This window comes from Oryctolagus cuniculus, chromosome 3 (genome assembly GCF_964237555.1).
Source record: "Oryctolagus cuniculus chromosome 3, mOryCun1.1, whole genome shotgun sequence".
Taxonomy (NCBI): Eukaryota; Metazoa; Chordata; class Mammalia; order Lagomorpha; family Leporidae; genus Oryctolagus; species Oryctolagus cuniculus.
Genome location: NC_091434.1, coordinates 112,930,574 through 112,943,103, shown reverse-complemented (window position 1 = coordinate 112,943,103; position 12,530 = coordinate 112,930,574). Strand labels below are relative to the sequence as shown.

The following is a 12,530-nucleotide window of genomic DNA, read 5'->3' as shown; positions in this document are numbered from 1 at the left end:
GGGCCCAAGCACTTGGACCATCCTCTTCTGCCCTCCCTGGCCATAGCAGAGAGCTGGACTGGAAGAGGAGCAACTGGGACTAGACCCCGGTGCCTAAATGGAATGCCAGTGCCACAGGCGGAAGATTAACCAAGTGAGCCATGGCATACCAGTCCCGAAACAAGTTTTGATTGAAAGGAAAGAAGGATGGAACAGCATATTTTGAATCCTGGATGTCTGCCTAATTAGGCATGATTTTCAAAACTAATAATATACACATGCATGCACAAATTCATATGTAATCATAAAAATTTGTGTACTGAAAAATGTGATAGGCTGTAAAATGTTAAAATAATAGACCTAATGCTATGATGTTCAATTGTAAGGTATTGGTTTTCTACAAAATTGCATGTTTTAAAGAAAACTATAATTAATGCTATCTTTGCAGCCAAGTAGCTGCTTTTAAAAATATACCATTTAGTCATACTCTAGAATGTAAGTTTTTTTTTAATGTTTTGTTTTTGTGTGGTTGTTTTGGTTTGGTTTTTGGAGATGAAAGGACAGTCAAGTATTTAAGGCAATATTTTTACCCACTGGATTCAGCAGAATGGTGCCATCTGGTGGAAATGTTAGCAGGATCTAAGCTTTCTCTGACTTACCAAAAAAAAAGTACTTAATTTAACAAACTTGAGTTTCATTCTTATGAAAAGCAAATGATACAAAGATTTTTTTTAAAATTCCCTATGTACTTATGAGGTTCTTCTTGAATTTTTTTGGTATTATTCAAATGAATTAAGAGGATATTAACTTCAAAGTTTCAAGAATAATTATTTACATTTTTAGTTGAAGCTTTAAACAAACTTTTCATCCATTTTACATTCAAGGTAAATTCGTGCCTACACACACATACACACTATTTGCAGTTATTTTTCATTCTCATAATAGGAATCTGTTCTATTGTGATTGTGTAGAATTTAGGAGGTGAAGCTTTAGACTTAAATGGGATCTGGGCTGAATCTCACTTTCATCACTTTTGAAGACAAGCTTGGTCAAGTTGCTTGATTTCTTTAATCCTCTGTATTCTCATCTCTAAATTGGGGATAGCAACAGTATACTCCTCAAAAACTTTTTTGAGCATCAGAAAGCCAAGTCCATTCAATAAATGTTACCATATCAACGCCCAGAACAACACTGTGTATGTGGCAAATATTCAGGAGGTAATTCTTTAAAATAATAATAAATTATATTTAGCCACTGGAGATGTTGGACACCTCAATGGAAAATGGGATATTGATCCCGTTAAGTGGAAATGACTATAGCTACTCTTGTCAATGCATAGTTTTATGAAAACAAAGCATACCTGTGTAGACATTTTTTAATCAATGAAGCTTTAAAAGAAAGATCATTAAATAATAAAAAAGTATATTCAATGATTCAGAATAGTCATAAAAGTATACAGTCCCTGCCATATTTATTGCTATTGGACCCTTGGGAAGGGCTGCCTCTGGCCATGGCACTCTGTGGCAGAGGACAGTAACAAATAAACGAACAGGAAGGGCAAGCCCTCTACAGGACTGTAACAACAACCAAATTATATGATTCATAAACATGCTCACACAGAGAAAAGACCATGGTTTTCTTCTGTGCTGTAGGTGGAGGTAGCTGTTTGTGGCTCAGGACAAAGTTTCTTTAGGGTTCCATAAAAATCTCAACCACAGAAAGTGAAAGACAAGTTTGACAACATTCAAAGGCTTAAATCATTCAAAATCAATACAGAGTGAGTGATTAGATGGAACATGCTCCCTATTTAATCACTAGGTAGAATTTCATAAAGGTACATTTTCATTTAAGTTTGTGAGACCTTTTCCTTTAATATCATGGAAACCAATACAATTAGTCACATCTTTATGGAGGTTTTATATCTGGTATTATGTGAAAGTTTTGTGTCAATTGTAGAATTAAGCTGTGATGACCAATATCGTGCATAAAAAAGTCTTACAGAAGGTAGGATGAGCATTCACAGCAATCGTCCACATTATTTAGCCATGATTTCATATGTCAAGCTTTGAACAAAGAATGCTAGATCTAGGTATTTCCTGGGAGCACTTGAAAAATCTCACAGGAATGCTTCCCTGTGTATTTCACTCTGACTTTCTTTCCCCGTGCAGACTCAGTCTCTCATATTTGAATTGATCTCTCTTACAAAATGAATACCACTGACATTTTAAAATCATGTACATGCTCAGAAACTGACTTAAAAATACTGAATTAGATCATTAATTTTGCAAATGGCCACTCCCCAAATACTTGTAGTGAACATAAAAAAAATGCCTAACAAGAAAAAATGGATTCAAGCTTGAATCTTTTCCTCATATGAATTTTAATTTCCAGATTCCTCCCCACTAAAGGACTTGCTATGCATATACAACTTGTCCACAGTTGACTTGTACATTTTTAGCTCTGCCTTGTATCTACCTCCCTGCCTCCACCATCACTGAACTGTTTGCAGCACCTCAAGTAACCAGCTGGTGTCACAGGTTAGTGAGCAAAGGTTTCACATGGGGACTCTCATCTGACTAATCATTCTTATTGGTAGCATCATTCCAAAAGCGGTAGAAAGGCTCAGGGGCTTGTTAATGAAATTTAAGAGCAGTCTGCTTGGAAGAGGATATTAAATCTACACTCCAGTCCATAAATTATATGTATATATAAAATTATTATATATAATTTATATATTATACACATACATTCACACATACATACTAGTTTCTACCTTGTGTTGTATGGGGAGATGGGCACAAGAGGAAGGGAAAGACAATTAACATCTTGGGATTTTTGTACTTATCACAGGATACAGAGCAAAAAAAGATGGTTTAAGAAAACAAATGCTTTGTAAAAACTGCAACATGTATCGTCCTTGCCCCTGTAAAGGGAGAGAGAGCTTTAAGACATTGAGTAATTCCCACCACCTGTGTGAAATGTATGTGAGGGAAATGAGAAGGGAAGAGACAGGGAGAAAAGAGACCACAAGCTAGGCAAGATGACCAAGACTGGAATATTAATACCAGCATCTCTGGCATCGCCTCCACTGCCTCGCTGCCACTCCTGGGAGATTTGGACAGCTCCCTCAACATGCTCTTCAGTGCTTAGCATCCGCGAAGAGCCGAGCCGCTGCGGGGGCCGAGCTGCTTGAAACCCCATCGCCCCACTTCTGGCGAAGAGCTGGGAGTGTCTCTGCCGGGAACGCCTCTGGCGGCGGCCCTGGAGGACGCACTCGGGCAAGGAGCCCCACTCCTGGTACCCCAGTGCCTGGGCCCTCCAGCTTCCTGGTTACCCGTTGACCTAAGTGCAGCTCTCTCAGCCCGGGAGTCTCTAATTGATGGCAACATGATCGCACCTGCAGCCGGCTTATCGCAGCCTCCCTCCTCCTCACCAGGGCACCTGGGCGCTTCCGACCCTCCAACTTTGGCAAAAAGCGACACGGAACTCCCAGATCCCCCCCCCCCCCCCAGTCCAGGAACACAGACAAGATGGGGATCTGCCGCACGGTTATGCTACAGTACCCTGGGGACTGTAACAAAAAGGAGGTGGCGGGTGCCTAAGGACTGACAGGGGACCAGAATAACCCAGGCAGCACGGGGGACCTCACCTCTGCAGACACAGCAAGCCAGACCCAACAAATCACCACAGCGACCGCTTTCCCATCTCCCCCTTCATAACGAATGCCTTCCTGCTCCCCTTAGCTCCGTTTCACTCAGCAGACTACAGATGCCCGGTGCACCCCCACCCCCACCCCGCGCCCCGGTCCCCTCACCCTCCTCTCCTCTAAAGAAAACGGGAAAGCAAAGAAAAAACTCCGCCGGCCTAAAGGTCATTTGCCGACTCGGGTCGCTTCGGCCAGCGTGCGCCCCGGCTCCCAGCCGATCAGGCTGGATCACAGCAAGTAGAGGGCTCCAGGAGCGCGTCTGATTCCTCCGGCGCTCTTGAATAGGGAGTCGGGACCACATTCCCTGGCCGGGCCACCTCTCTCCCCCGGTGGCCCGCCCGCCGGGGGGCTCCCCGGGGCATCCCCAGCCTTTACCTCTCTCACCCCTTCCCCGCGGCTCTCCACCTTGCGCATCCTCTCTCCCGGCCCCGGAGCGCACTAAGATGCTCTAAGTTCCTGCGGAGTCCATGGATGAGCGGAGGAGAGCCTGGAACTGGGGCGGGGGGGAGGGTGGGGAGAAGGAGGCGTGGGGGCCGAGCCGGGTTGGGGAGAGGCGGGGGAAACGCGGGCTGGAGCCTCCCCTCCCCAGAGGGCCTGGGCGCAGCCGCCAACTCTCACCTGGTCCGCTGGCTGCGCCTGGCTCGCCCTGGCCCCCGGGGTGGGCTGCTGCTCCTGCTTCATGGCTGTCATCGCTGGCGGCCCGCGTTGGCGCTCACTTCCTCGCGGGCACTTCAGACTCGGGGACCGTCACTTGGCAGCGGTCTCATGTCACAGGCGCCCGTCTCTCTCCCCGAATTGGCGGAAGGCAGAGCGACGGGGTGGGGGGAGGGGAGCGTCGGGGAGGGGAAGTAGCGCGGCGGCAAGCAGCTCCCCCAGTGCACGATGCCTCCTCCGGCTACCGCAGACCCGCTAACTCCCCTCTCCCCTTGCCCCCTCCTCCCCGAAGCGCAGAGAGCCTCGGGGGGCAGAGGCGACCAAGTGGCAAGTTAGTGGAGCGGTGAGCGGCGGGCTCCCGGCACCTGACCGCGCTGGAGCGGCGTCTCGCAGCGCGGGAGGAGCCTGGCTCGCATTCTACCGCAGTCCGCGCCCCCCGCCCGCCCGCACCGCCGCCCGCCCTTGGGGGCTCCCGGCGCGGCGCTCAGAGCACCAGGTGGAGCAGCCCAGAGCCGCGCTCCAGCATCGCCCCAGCAACCGCAACGCGGGAGAGAGCCTTGCGCGGCGCGCGAGCTCCCCACTCGCACTGCCCATGCAGCCCGGCTCCGCGGGTCCCCCCAGCCCCTCCGCCCCCCGTGGGCTCCTGCTAAAACCCGGAGAAGCGGAGTGCACCCGTGAAAAGCCCTCGATGCCTCCGGCGCGGCCACTGGGCATGCTCCAGAGCTCTGCGAAGACAGAGGGCGGCGGGGGACAGGGTCCGCGGGTGGGCAGGCAGCCCCTGTCCGGACCTGAGGGATTGTCCTGGATCGTGACCTGAGGCTGTGCTCCTCTTGATTGGGGGTAATGGGCACCCTTTACCCTCCAGCCTGCATTTCCCTGCTAGCTGCCTGGTTAGTGCCAGTGGAATTCCGAAAGGTTGGTTAAAAACATTAATAACCATCATGATAATAATCTGACACTTTTTTCCCTTTATCGTTTTTGCTGGACACATGTAGAAAAACCTGTAATTTTTGACTCCTTTTGGTAAACACAACCCTCTCCCATTCAAAGTATGTTTAGTGGTTACCTATCACGTGCCAAACACGCCACAAAATAGAAGGACTGCAAGGGAGAGACTGAGCTACAAGACAAACCTACTCAAATCCCCAGAGCTTCTGTCAGAGCGAGATCAGGGAGTAAGTCAGCGAGTGAGTAGAGGTAGCTCTCTGGCAGTGTGTATCACAAAGTCCGCCAGTTTCCTGCAGGTACAGTAGCAGTGGATTTCCCCACGGTGCCAGGAAGGCTCTGCCTCAAGCAGACAGACTAGGGGCTGTTGCCCAGGCTTAGACGCAGGTAGTTGGGAATTGCTCGCCAGGGAAAAGGCAGGAGAGAGTTAAAAATCTGGATGTTAATGAATTCAAGACAACTGTTGTGAAGCAATTCAGGCAGTAGGGACAGAGAACTGCCCCCCCCCCCCAGTTGGGTTTTATTAGCTAAGGACTGGCTCCTTTCACCCTAACTCAGCCTAGGAGCTAGGCATTTCTTAGCAGAGGGGCTGTTGTAGGATTGTCGCAGATGCCTAGGACCTTCCTAAAACATGAATTATAATGCTTGTCTTGAGCATTAATTGTAACTACAGTTCCTTTAAAGTACATTTTTTAAAGAAATAAGTTATCTCCAGTGTACAGATAGAATATATATTCCAGTGAGTACCAAAGTGCTTTATTTGTTTCACTTTAATAGAAGTAACTTTTTGTTAGGAAAAACTGCCATTTGTAAATGTAGAAAACAAACATAAAAAATGAAGTAAAATAGCTATCAGGAAGTTCATCCAATAAAAATTTCAATGCAGATTTCCTCTTACATGGAACTTTGGGGGAGGGAGGTTAAGATATGCATTATTTAAAAAGTGTTTACTTCTTTCTACTTTTTATTCTGTTCATTATTTGAGTATATTCACATTTTCAATGTTTCCATTTTGCACAATCTGCTTGACTTGAAGACATTTTCTGACAAAAATTTCTGTTACACAGGACAAGTATACACCAGAGGGAATTATCCTCATTCGATTTAAGATTTCTTATTTGAATTTACGGCTGAACTTGCATCCATTTTCAGTATTCAGCATAAAATTCACTTTGGTTACAAATCAAGATGTAGTTTATTATATGTTTCATGTACTCTGTGTGTGTGTGTGTGTGTGTGTGTGTGTGAAATATGTGTGAATCTTTTTTGGGGGGGGATTTCTCTAATTCTTTATCTTTTGGGTTGGATTATTTTGTCAAGCTAAGAATGGTATCTTTTAGCTCTTGAGATCTAGACTAAGAGCACTAACTAAAACTTAATCATATATAAATTTGTCCCAATGTCACTACTTATTTTTGCTATGTGATATGCTTGAATTATAGTGTAAGCTTCTCTTCTTTGATTCCAACTTAATTTCTTATTGAAGAAAAAATTTTTTATTTATTTATTTATTTATTTTTTTTTTTTGGACAGGCAGAGTGGATAGTGAGAGAGAGAAAGGTCTTCCTTTTCCATTGGTTCACCCCTCAATGGCCACTTTAAAACCCTCCCAAAAGGAAGAAATGCCTTGTACACTAACAGAAAAAGATATTTGCAGTTCTGTTATGTGGAGTGTCTGATGTTATCATTAAAAGAAAAATTAGAAACACCGATTTACAATCAAATGTTTACAAAATTTTAAAACCATTCAAGTAGATATAACCCAAATGCAGCAGAGGCAGGAGTGACCAGAACCAGACTAGAAATCAGCAAGTTGGAGCTCTTCCTTCATCAGGGCTTGGAGATGAGGGCCAGGATCCCTTATCTATCACCTCCACTTCCTTACATGGCAAAAGTAAAGGTTTGAGCTGTGTGGCCAGTATGATCCTTTTTTCTCTCAATGTCTATATTTTTTGTATTTTATAAATAGACAATCATCTGAATAAGTTATTTGTTCAAAATAAATTTAAAAAGCATATGGAAATAAAAGATAAGTTATTTTAATGTAAAAATTTTGAAATCTATCCATAGTTTGTCATAATACCATTTTCTGTGAATTTTCTGAATACGTCCATATACATTTGAAACTTGCAGGGAGAATCAAATGCTCAAAAAATACAAAGAAATTGCTTTTATCATATCTTCATTGATGAGCTATTATGGACAACATACATTTTATAATACTCATGCAATGATAAAGCAAATTTCACTACTATTTTCATGGGTTGGAAACATATTTTATAATTGAAAAATTCTAGAGTGATTGTCCAGTAAAATTTTCTTTGTTTGAATTATAAATGTTTAAACCTTGAAAACTAGGCCACTTTATTCTGAGAGATTTCCTTGGATTCAAATCTTACCACTTCCCTCTGAAAATTGTTTTACCTCAAATCCTAGCTTCCAGTTCCCATGTAAATATAACCTACAAAGCTGCTTCTTCAATATATTTATTTGGGATTCTGAAGTCACTCAGAAATCTTGTCACACATAACACTGAACAATGTCCTCTTTTCCTTGATATTTGGTTGTTGAAAAGGGAAAAACAAGAGCAGTACATCTCTTTTTACCTGGAAATATTAAGGTGAATAATTGAGGATAGACTATAAGGTGTAGACAACATTTTAATCATTATCATTAAAATATATTGGTATTAGAGGCAACAAGAATTTTTTGAAAAACATGTGAGTCATACATTGTATATTCAGTCTTTGAAATCAAATCATAGACAGGAAAACAAATAATTGAAGTTAACACTAATAACCACCAGGTAACAAATAAGGTTTGGATCAAGTCCGATTTGACAGAGAAAGACAAATACACTAGGTCAATCTGTGAGGCAGGGTAGACTTCAGAAATAAACTCTTCAGTTTCAGGTTAATGACATCAGGCAAATAGGACTGTAAGCAGCTAGTTTTCTAAAACCTCTCACTACTTTCTTCTCTCTCCTTCCTGAGGTAAATCTGCAGCATCATTGTAAAGGCCATCTTGATGGAATTCCCCGAGAATGAACCAATCCTCTGTCGAGTGTCTGTAATGAGCACAGTATCAGGAAGACAGGGTTCATGAGCTGTGTCTTTGGAGACCTGGCCTGAAATGTGCCCAATTAGTTCTTTGCAGATGAAGAAATAGCTTTAGTGCATGTCTTCTGCTATCACTTAGTTTCGATTTATAAATCACCTCTACTCACCTCAGTTGGCTTCTTAAATTCCCCAAATTGCCCATCATGTCCTTGGACAGAAAACCGGTATGGTGGGCAGTCCTCAAAAGCAAGCTTTATTTTAGAAACTCTAAACAAGTAAACTATGGGAGATATTTAAATTAAAAGAAAGGACATAAAGACACTGCATATTTAAGTGATATTCATGGGCATTTCTCATACAGCTTTGAGATTCTATTAGCATTTAGTAAAATTTTTTTGTCCTTGACTGTCTATGACAGCAAGACTTTCCTGTTATAAAAATTCATAGCCCAATTATGATCTCTGGTGGAAGCAGACAGAGTTGCAATATCCTGAGAGCCATTCTTGTTATTCACTAGAGACCTGAAGATATTGACAAACTGCACATTCATCCTGAGTTCCCATACTGGAGAATTCCTTTGGTTGTTATGTTTGCACAGACTTCACATCTTCCTTTTACCCTGTGCCCTTCCATGATGCAGATTGAGAAATATATGTACATGAGAAAGTAAAATAGTGCAGATGAACATTTCCCTGTATGATTATTTTCAGAACACAAACACAGTTTTTGACTGTGAGAAATTTACCAGCTGTTACAATTTTTTTTTAATTTATTTGACAGATAGAGTTAGTGAGAGAGAGAGACAGAGAGAAAGGTCTTTCTTCTGCTGGTTCACCCCTCAAATGGCCGCTACAGCCAGCACTACACCAATCCGAAGGCAGGAGCCAGGTGCTTCCTCCTGGTCTCCCATGCGGGTGCAGGGCCCAAGCACTTGGGCCATCCTCCACTGCCTTCCCTGGCCACAGCAGAGAGCTGGACTGGAAGAGGAGCAGCCGGGACTAGAACCCGGCACCCTTATGGGATGCCGGCACTGCAACGGAGGATTAACCAAGTGAGCCACGGTGCTGGTCCCAGCTGTTACAATTTTATCTATTAAATCTAAACATGGGGCTTACAATTATTTTAATTTCTTAAAAATAGTAATAACTTAATGAATTAGTTATGCTGTAATAATAAAAGTGAAAAATCTCTCTAGCTGGTATTACTGGTGATTATCCTAATCTTCATATTTCTTTAGGAAAAAAATAAGTTTTCCAAACACATTCTTTCTACAGTTGACAGATATGGAAGAATATTTAGGAACTCTGGCATAATATTTGTCCCTTTCAGATAATGCGTTCGCCTTTGATGAATAAATTTCTCTGAACCTGGTATTTTTTGTTTTCATAACCAAAATGATTGTGTAATGACTCAAAATAATCTCCTCTCTGTCTTTGCAAAGTACAATATTACTGAGCCTGCTCCTTTGTTCAGTGGTTACCTGCCTTTTTTTTTTCCTCACATAATGTCCAGAAGAGCACAAAACAAAATTCCCATTCCGGGAAATCTTTCATGAATTGAAGTAGAAAACATTGCTGAAAGACTTGCATTAATTTTTGGTCTGAAGGGTGGGTTTCTATGAAGATACTTTAAAAAGCATACTTAAACCTGGAATTAAAAGATAAGTTTATTTTTGTGCAAAAATTTTTAAATTCATGCATAATTATTTCATATTCATATTTCCATGAACTTTTTGAATACTTCTGGTATCGTTTATAACCCTTTAACCATGCTCAATTTATTTTTAATGATTTAGTACTATATTCAGATTCCTCCATGAATTTTCCTCTTCAAAACAAAAGATAGTTTAGAATTACCAAATAAAGATACACGCATGCCATGGTGGTAGGGCAGCCACTGAAATTAAAGAGGCCCCAACATTTTTCTCCACCAATTAACTTTCCATCACAGGAATTGCTCTATATTCTCCAAAGGAAACTTGAAGCTAAGCCTTTGGTTTCTTAGCCTAGTCCTTTCAGTACATAGAATCATCCATTTAGATTGTACAAACAATAATATAGTTTCAGGACATCATGGGATGCCACCTACATTGAAATGAGATAAATTAAAATGTATATTATTATTAAACACTGTTCTGTTAGCCTAGGTATGTTGCTCCCTAGTGATATAGGTCCCTTCTTGTGTCTATCTTTCACCTATCTATATACATTTTAGATTACGGAAAGGTTTTTAAGTCACTCAATTTCTATCCTGCAAATCGTTACTCAAATTCTTTAGTCAATTCTTTCATCAAATTAAGGAAGGAGAAGCAAAGAAGAAGAGACAAGAAGTGGGAGAAGAGAAAAAAGGAGGGGGAAAAGCCAAGACAATATATTAAGAAGATATTAGGGGTGTTAGGGTATATTAACTCTTTTATTTAAATGCTCTTGTAAAGATTATAAAGTACCATAAATATTATTAGTCAGGTCTCAAACATTGAATGCACTAGTCAATAGTTATATTCTATGTATATTTTATACATTATTCTTTAGAGTCCAGTATGTAACTTGCTCATTCTTATATATAAACATTTATATTTGACATTCTCAATAATTTCAAGTTTATTTTCTTATAATATTTTATCATTTATTCTGCTTAAGAAGTTGACATAAGGGTTAGTGTAGGAGGCAAAAAGAATATAGCAAATACAATAGTTCACTTAAACCAATGATGTGGAAAATACCCTTTAATCATTTCATCAGCTCAACAGTGCTTATGTGAGAGTTTAACCTTAGTTTTTAGGACATAAAAACTGCACAGAATGGATGAGAAGTTCTCTGTAGTGGTCACCAATCCTTTCTTCTAAGCAGCCTTTCCTTCACTTTTCTATCCTCCCAAACATAATTGCTCTGTTAGGACCCAGCTCCTCTCACATCCTTTCCTAATTCAAGTTATATTGATAACATCACTCATAACTTATTCTATTTATCTGCTAATATTTAAATAATACTTAAATAATATTTAATAATTGAAATAACTAAATAATTTGAATGATTACTTAATATTTAAATAATTTTTTATTCCAATTTTTTTTAAACTTTTATTTAATGAATATAGATTTCCAAAGTACAGCTTATAGATTATAATGGCTTCCCTCCCATAACGTCCCTCCCACCCACAACCCTCCTCTTTCCCACTCCCTCTCCCCTTCCATTCACATCAAGATTCATTTTCTATTCTCTTTATATACAGAAGATCAGTTTAGCATACATTAAGTAAAGATTTCAACAGTTTGCTTCCACACAGAAACATAATGTGAAAAATACTGTTTGAGTACTAGTTATAGCATTAGATCTCAATGTACAGCACACTAAGGACAAAGATCCTACATGAGGAGTAAGTGCACAGTAATTCCTGTTGTTGAAACAAATTGACACTCTTGTTTATGGCATCAGTAAGCATCCTAGGCTCTTGTCATGAGCTGCCAAGGTTATGGAAGCCCCCTGAGTTCACTGACTCTGATAATTGTTAGACAAGGCCATGGTCAAAGTGGAAGTTCTCTCCTCCCTTCAGAGAAAGGTACCTCCTTCTTTGATGACCCGTTCTTTCCACTGGGATCTCACTCACAGAGATCTTTCATTTAGTTTTTTTTTTTTTTTTTTTTTTTTTTTTTTTTTTTTTCCCAGAGTGTCTTGGCTTTCCATGCCTGAAATACTCTCATGGGCTTTTCAGCCAGATCTGCGTGCCTTAAGGGCTGATTCTGAGGCCAGAGTGCTGTTTAGGACATCTGCCATTCTATGGGTCTGCTGTGTATCTCACTTCCCATGTTGGATCATTCTCTCCCTTTTTTATTCTATCAGCTAGTATTTGCAGACACTATTCTTGTTTCTGTGATCCCTTTGGTTCTTAGTCCTATCATTATGATCAATTGTGAACAGAAATTGATCACTGGGACTAGTGAGATGGCATTGGTACATGCCACCTTGATGGGCTTGAATTGGAATCCCCTGGTGTGTTTCTAACTCTACCGTTTGAGGTAAGTCAGCTTGAGCATGTCCCGAATTGCACATCTCTTCCCTCTCTTATTCCCACTCTTATATTTAACTGTGATCACTTTTCAGTCAAGTTTCAGCACTTAAGAAGAATTGTGTATTGATTACTTAATATTTAAATAATATTTTAAATAATATTTAACTAATATCCAGAAA

General features: G+C 41.1%; 1 protein-coding gene across 4 annotated transcripts in view; it reads right to left on the bottom strand.

Moving 5' to 3' along the window:
- DPP10 (dipeptidyl peptidase like 10) overlaps positions 1-12,530 on the bottom strand; it is a 1,559,001-nt gene that overhangs the window by 761,593 nt on the left and 784,878 nt on the right. Inside the window, exon 1 of one of the 4 annotated variants that reach the window (XM_051849636.2) lies at positions 4,304-4,960. The exons of 1 other annotated variant lie outside the window; for it this stretch is intronic. In XM_051849636.2, coding sequence (XP_051705596.1) covers positions 4,304-4,375 — 72 coding nt within the window. In that variant the 5' untranslated portion in view covers positions 4,376-4,960. Of the gene's footprint in view, positions 1-3,628; positions 3,653-4,060; positions 4,211-4,303; positions 4,961-12,530 lie in introns of those variants that run through there. 2 more of the 4 variants (XM_051849638.2, XM_051849639.2) reach the window with 2 other exon arrangements.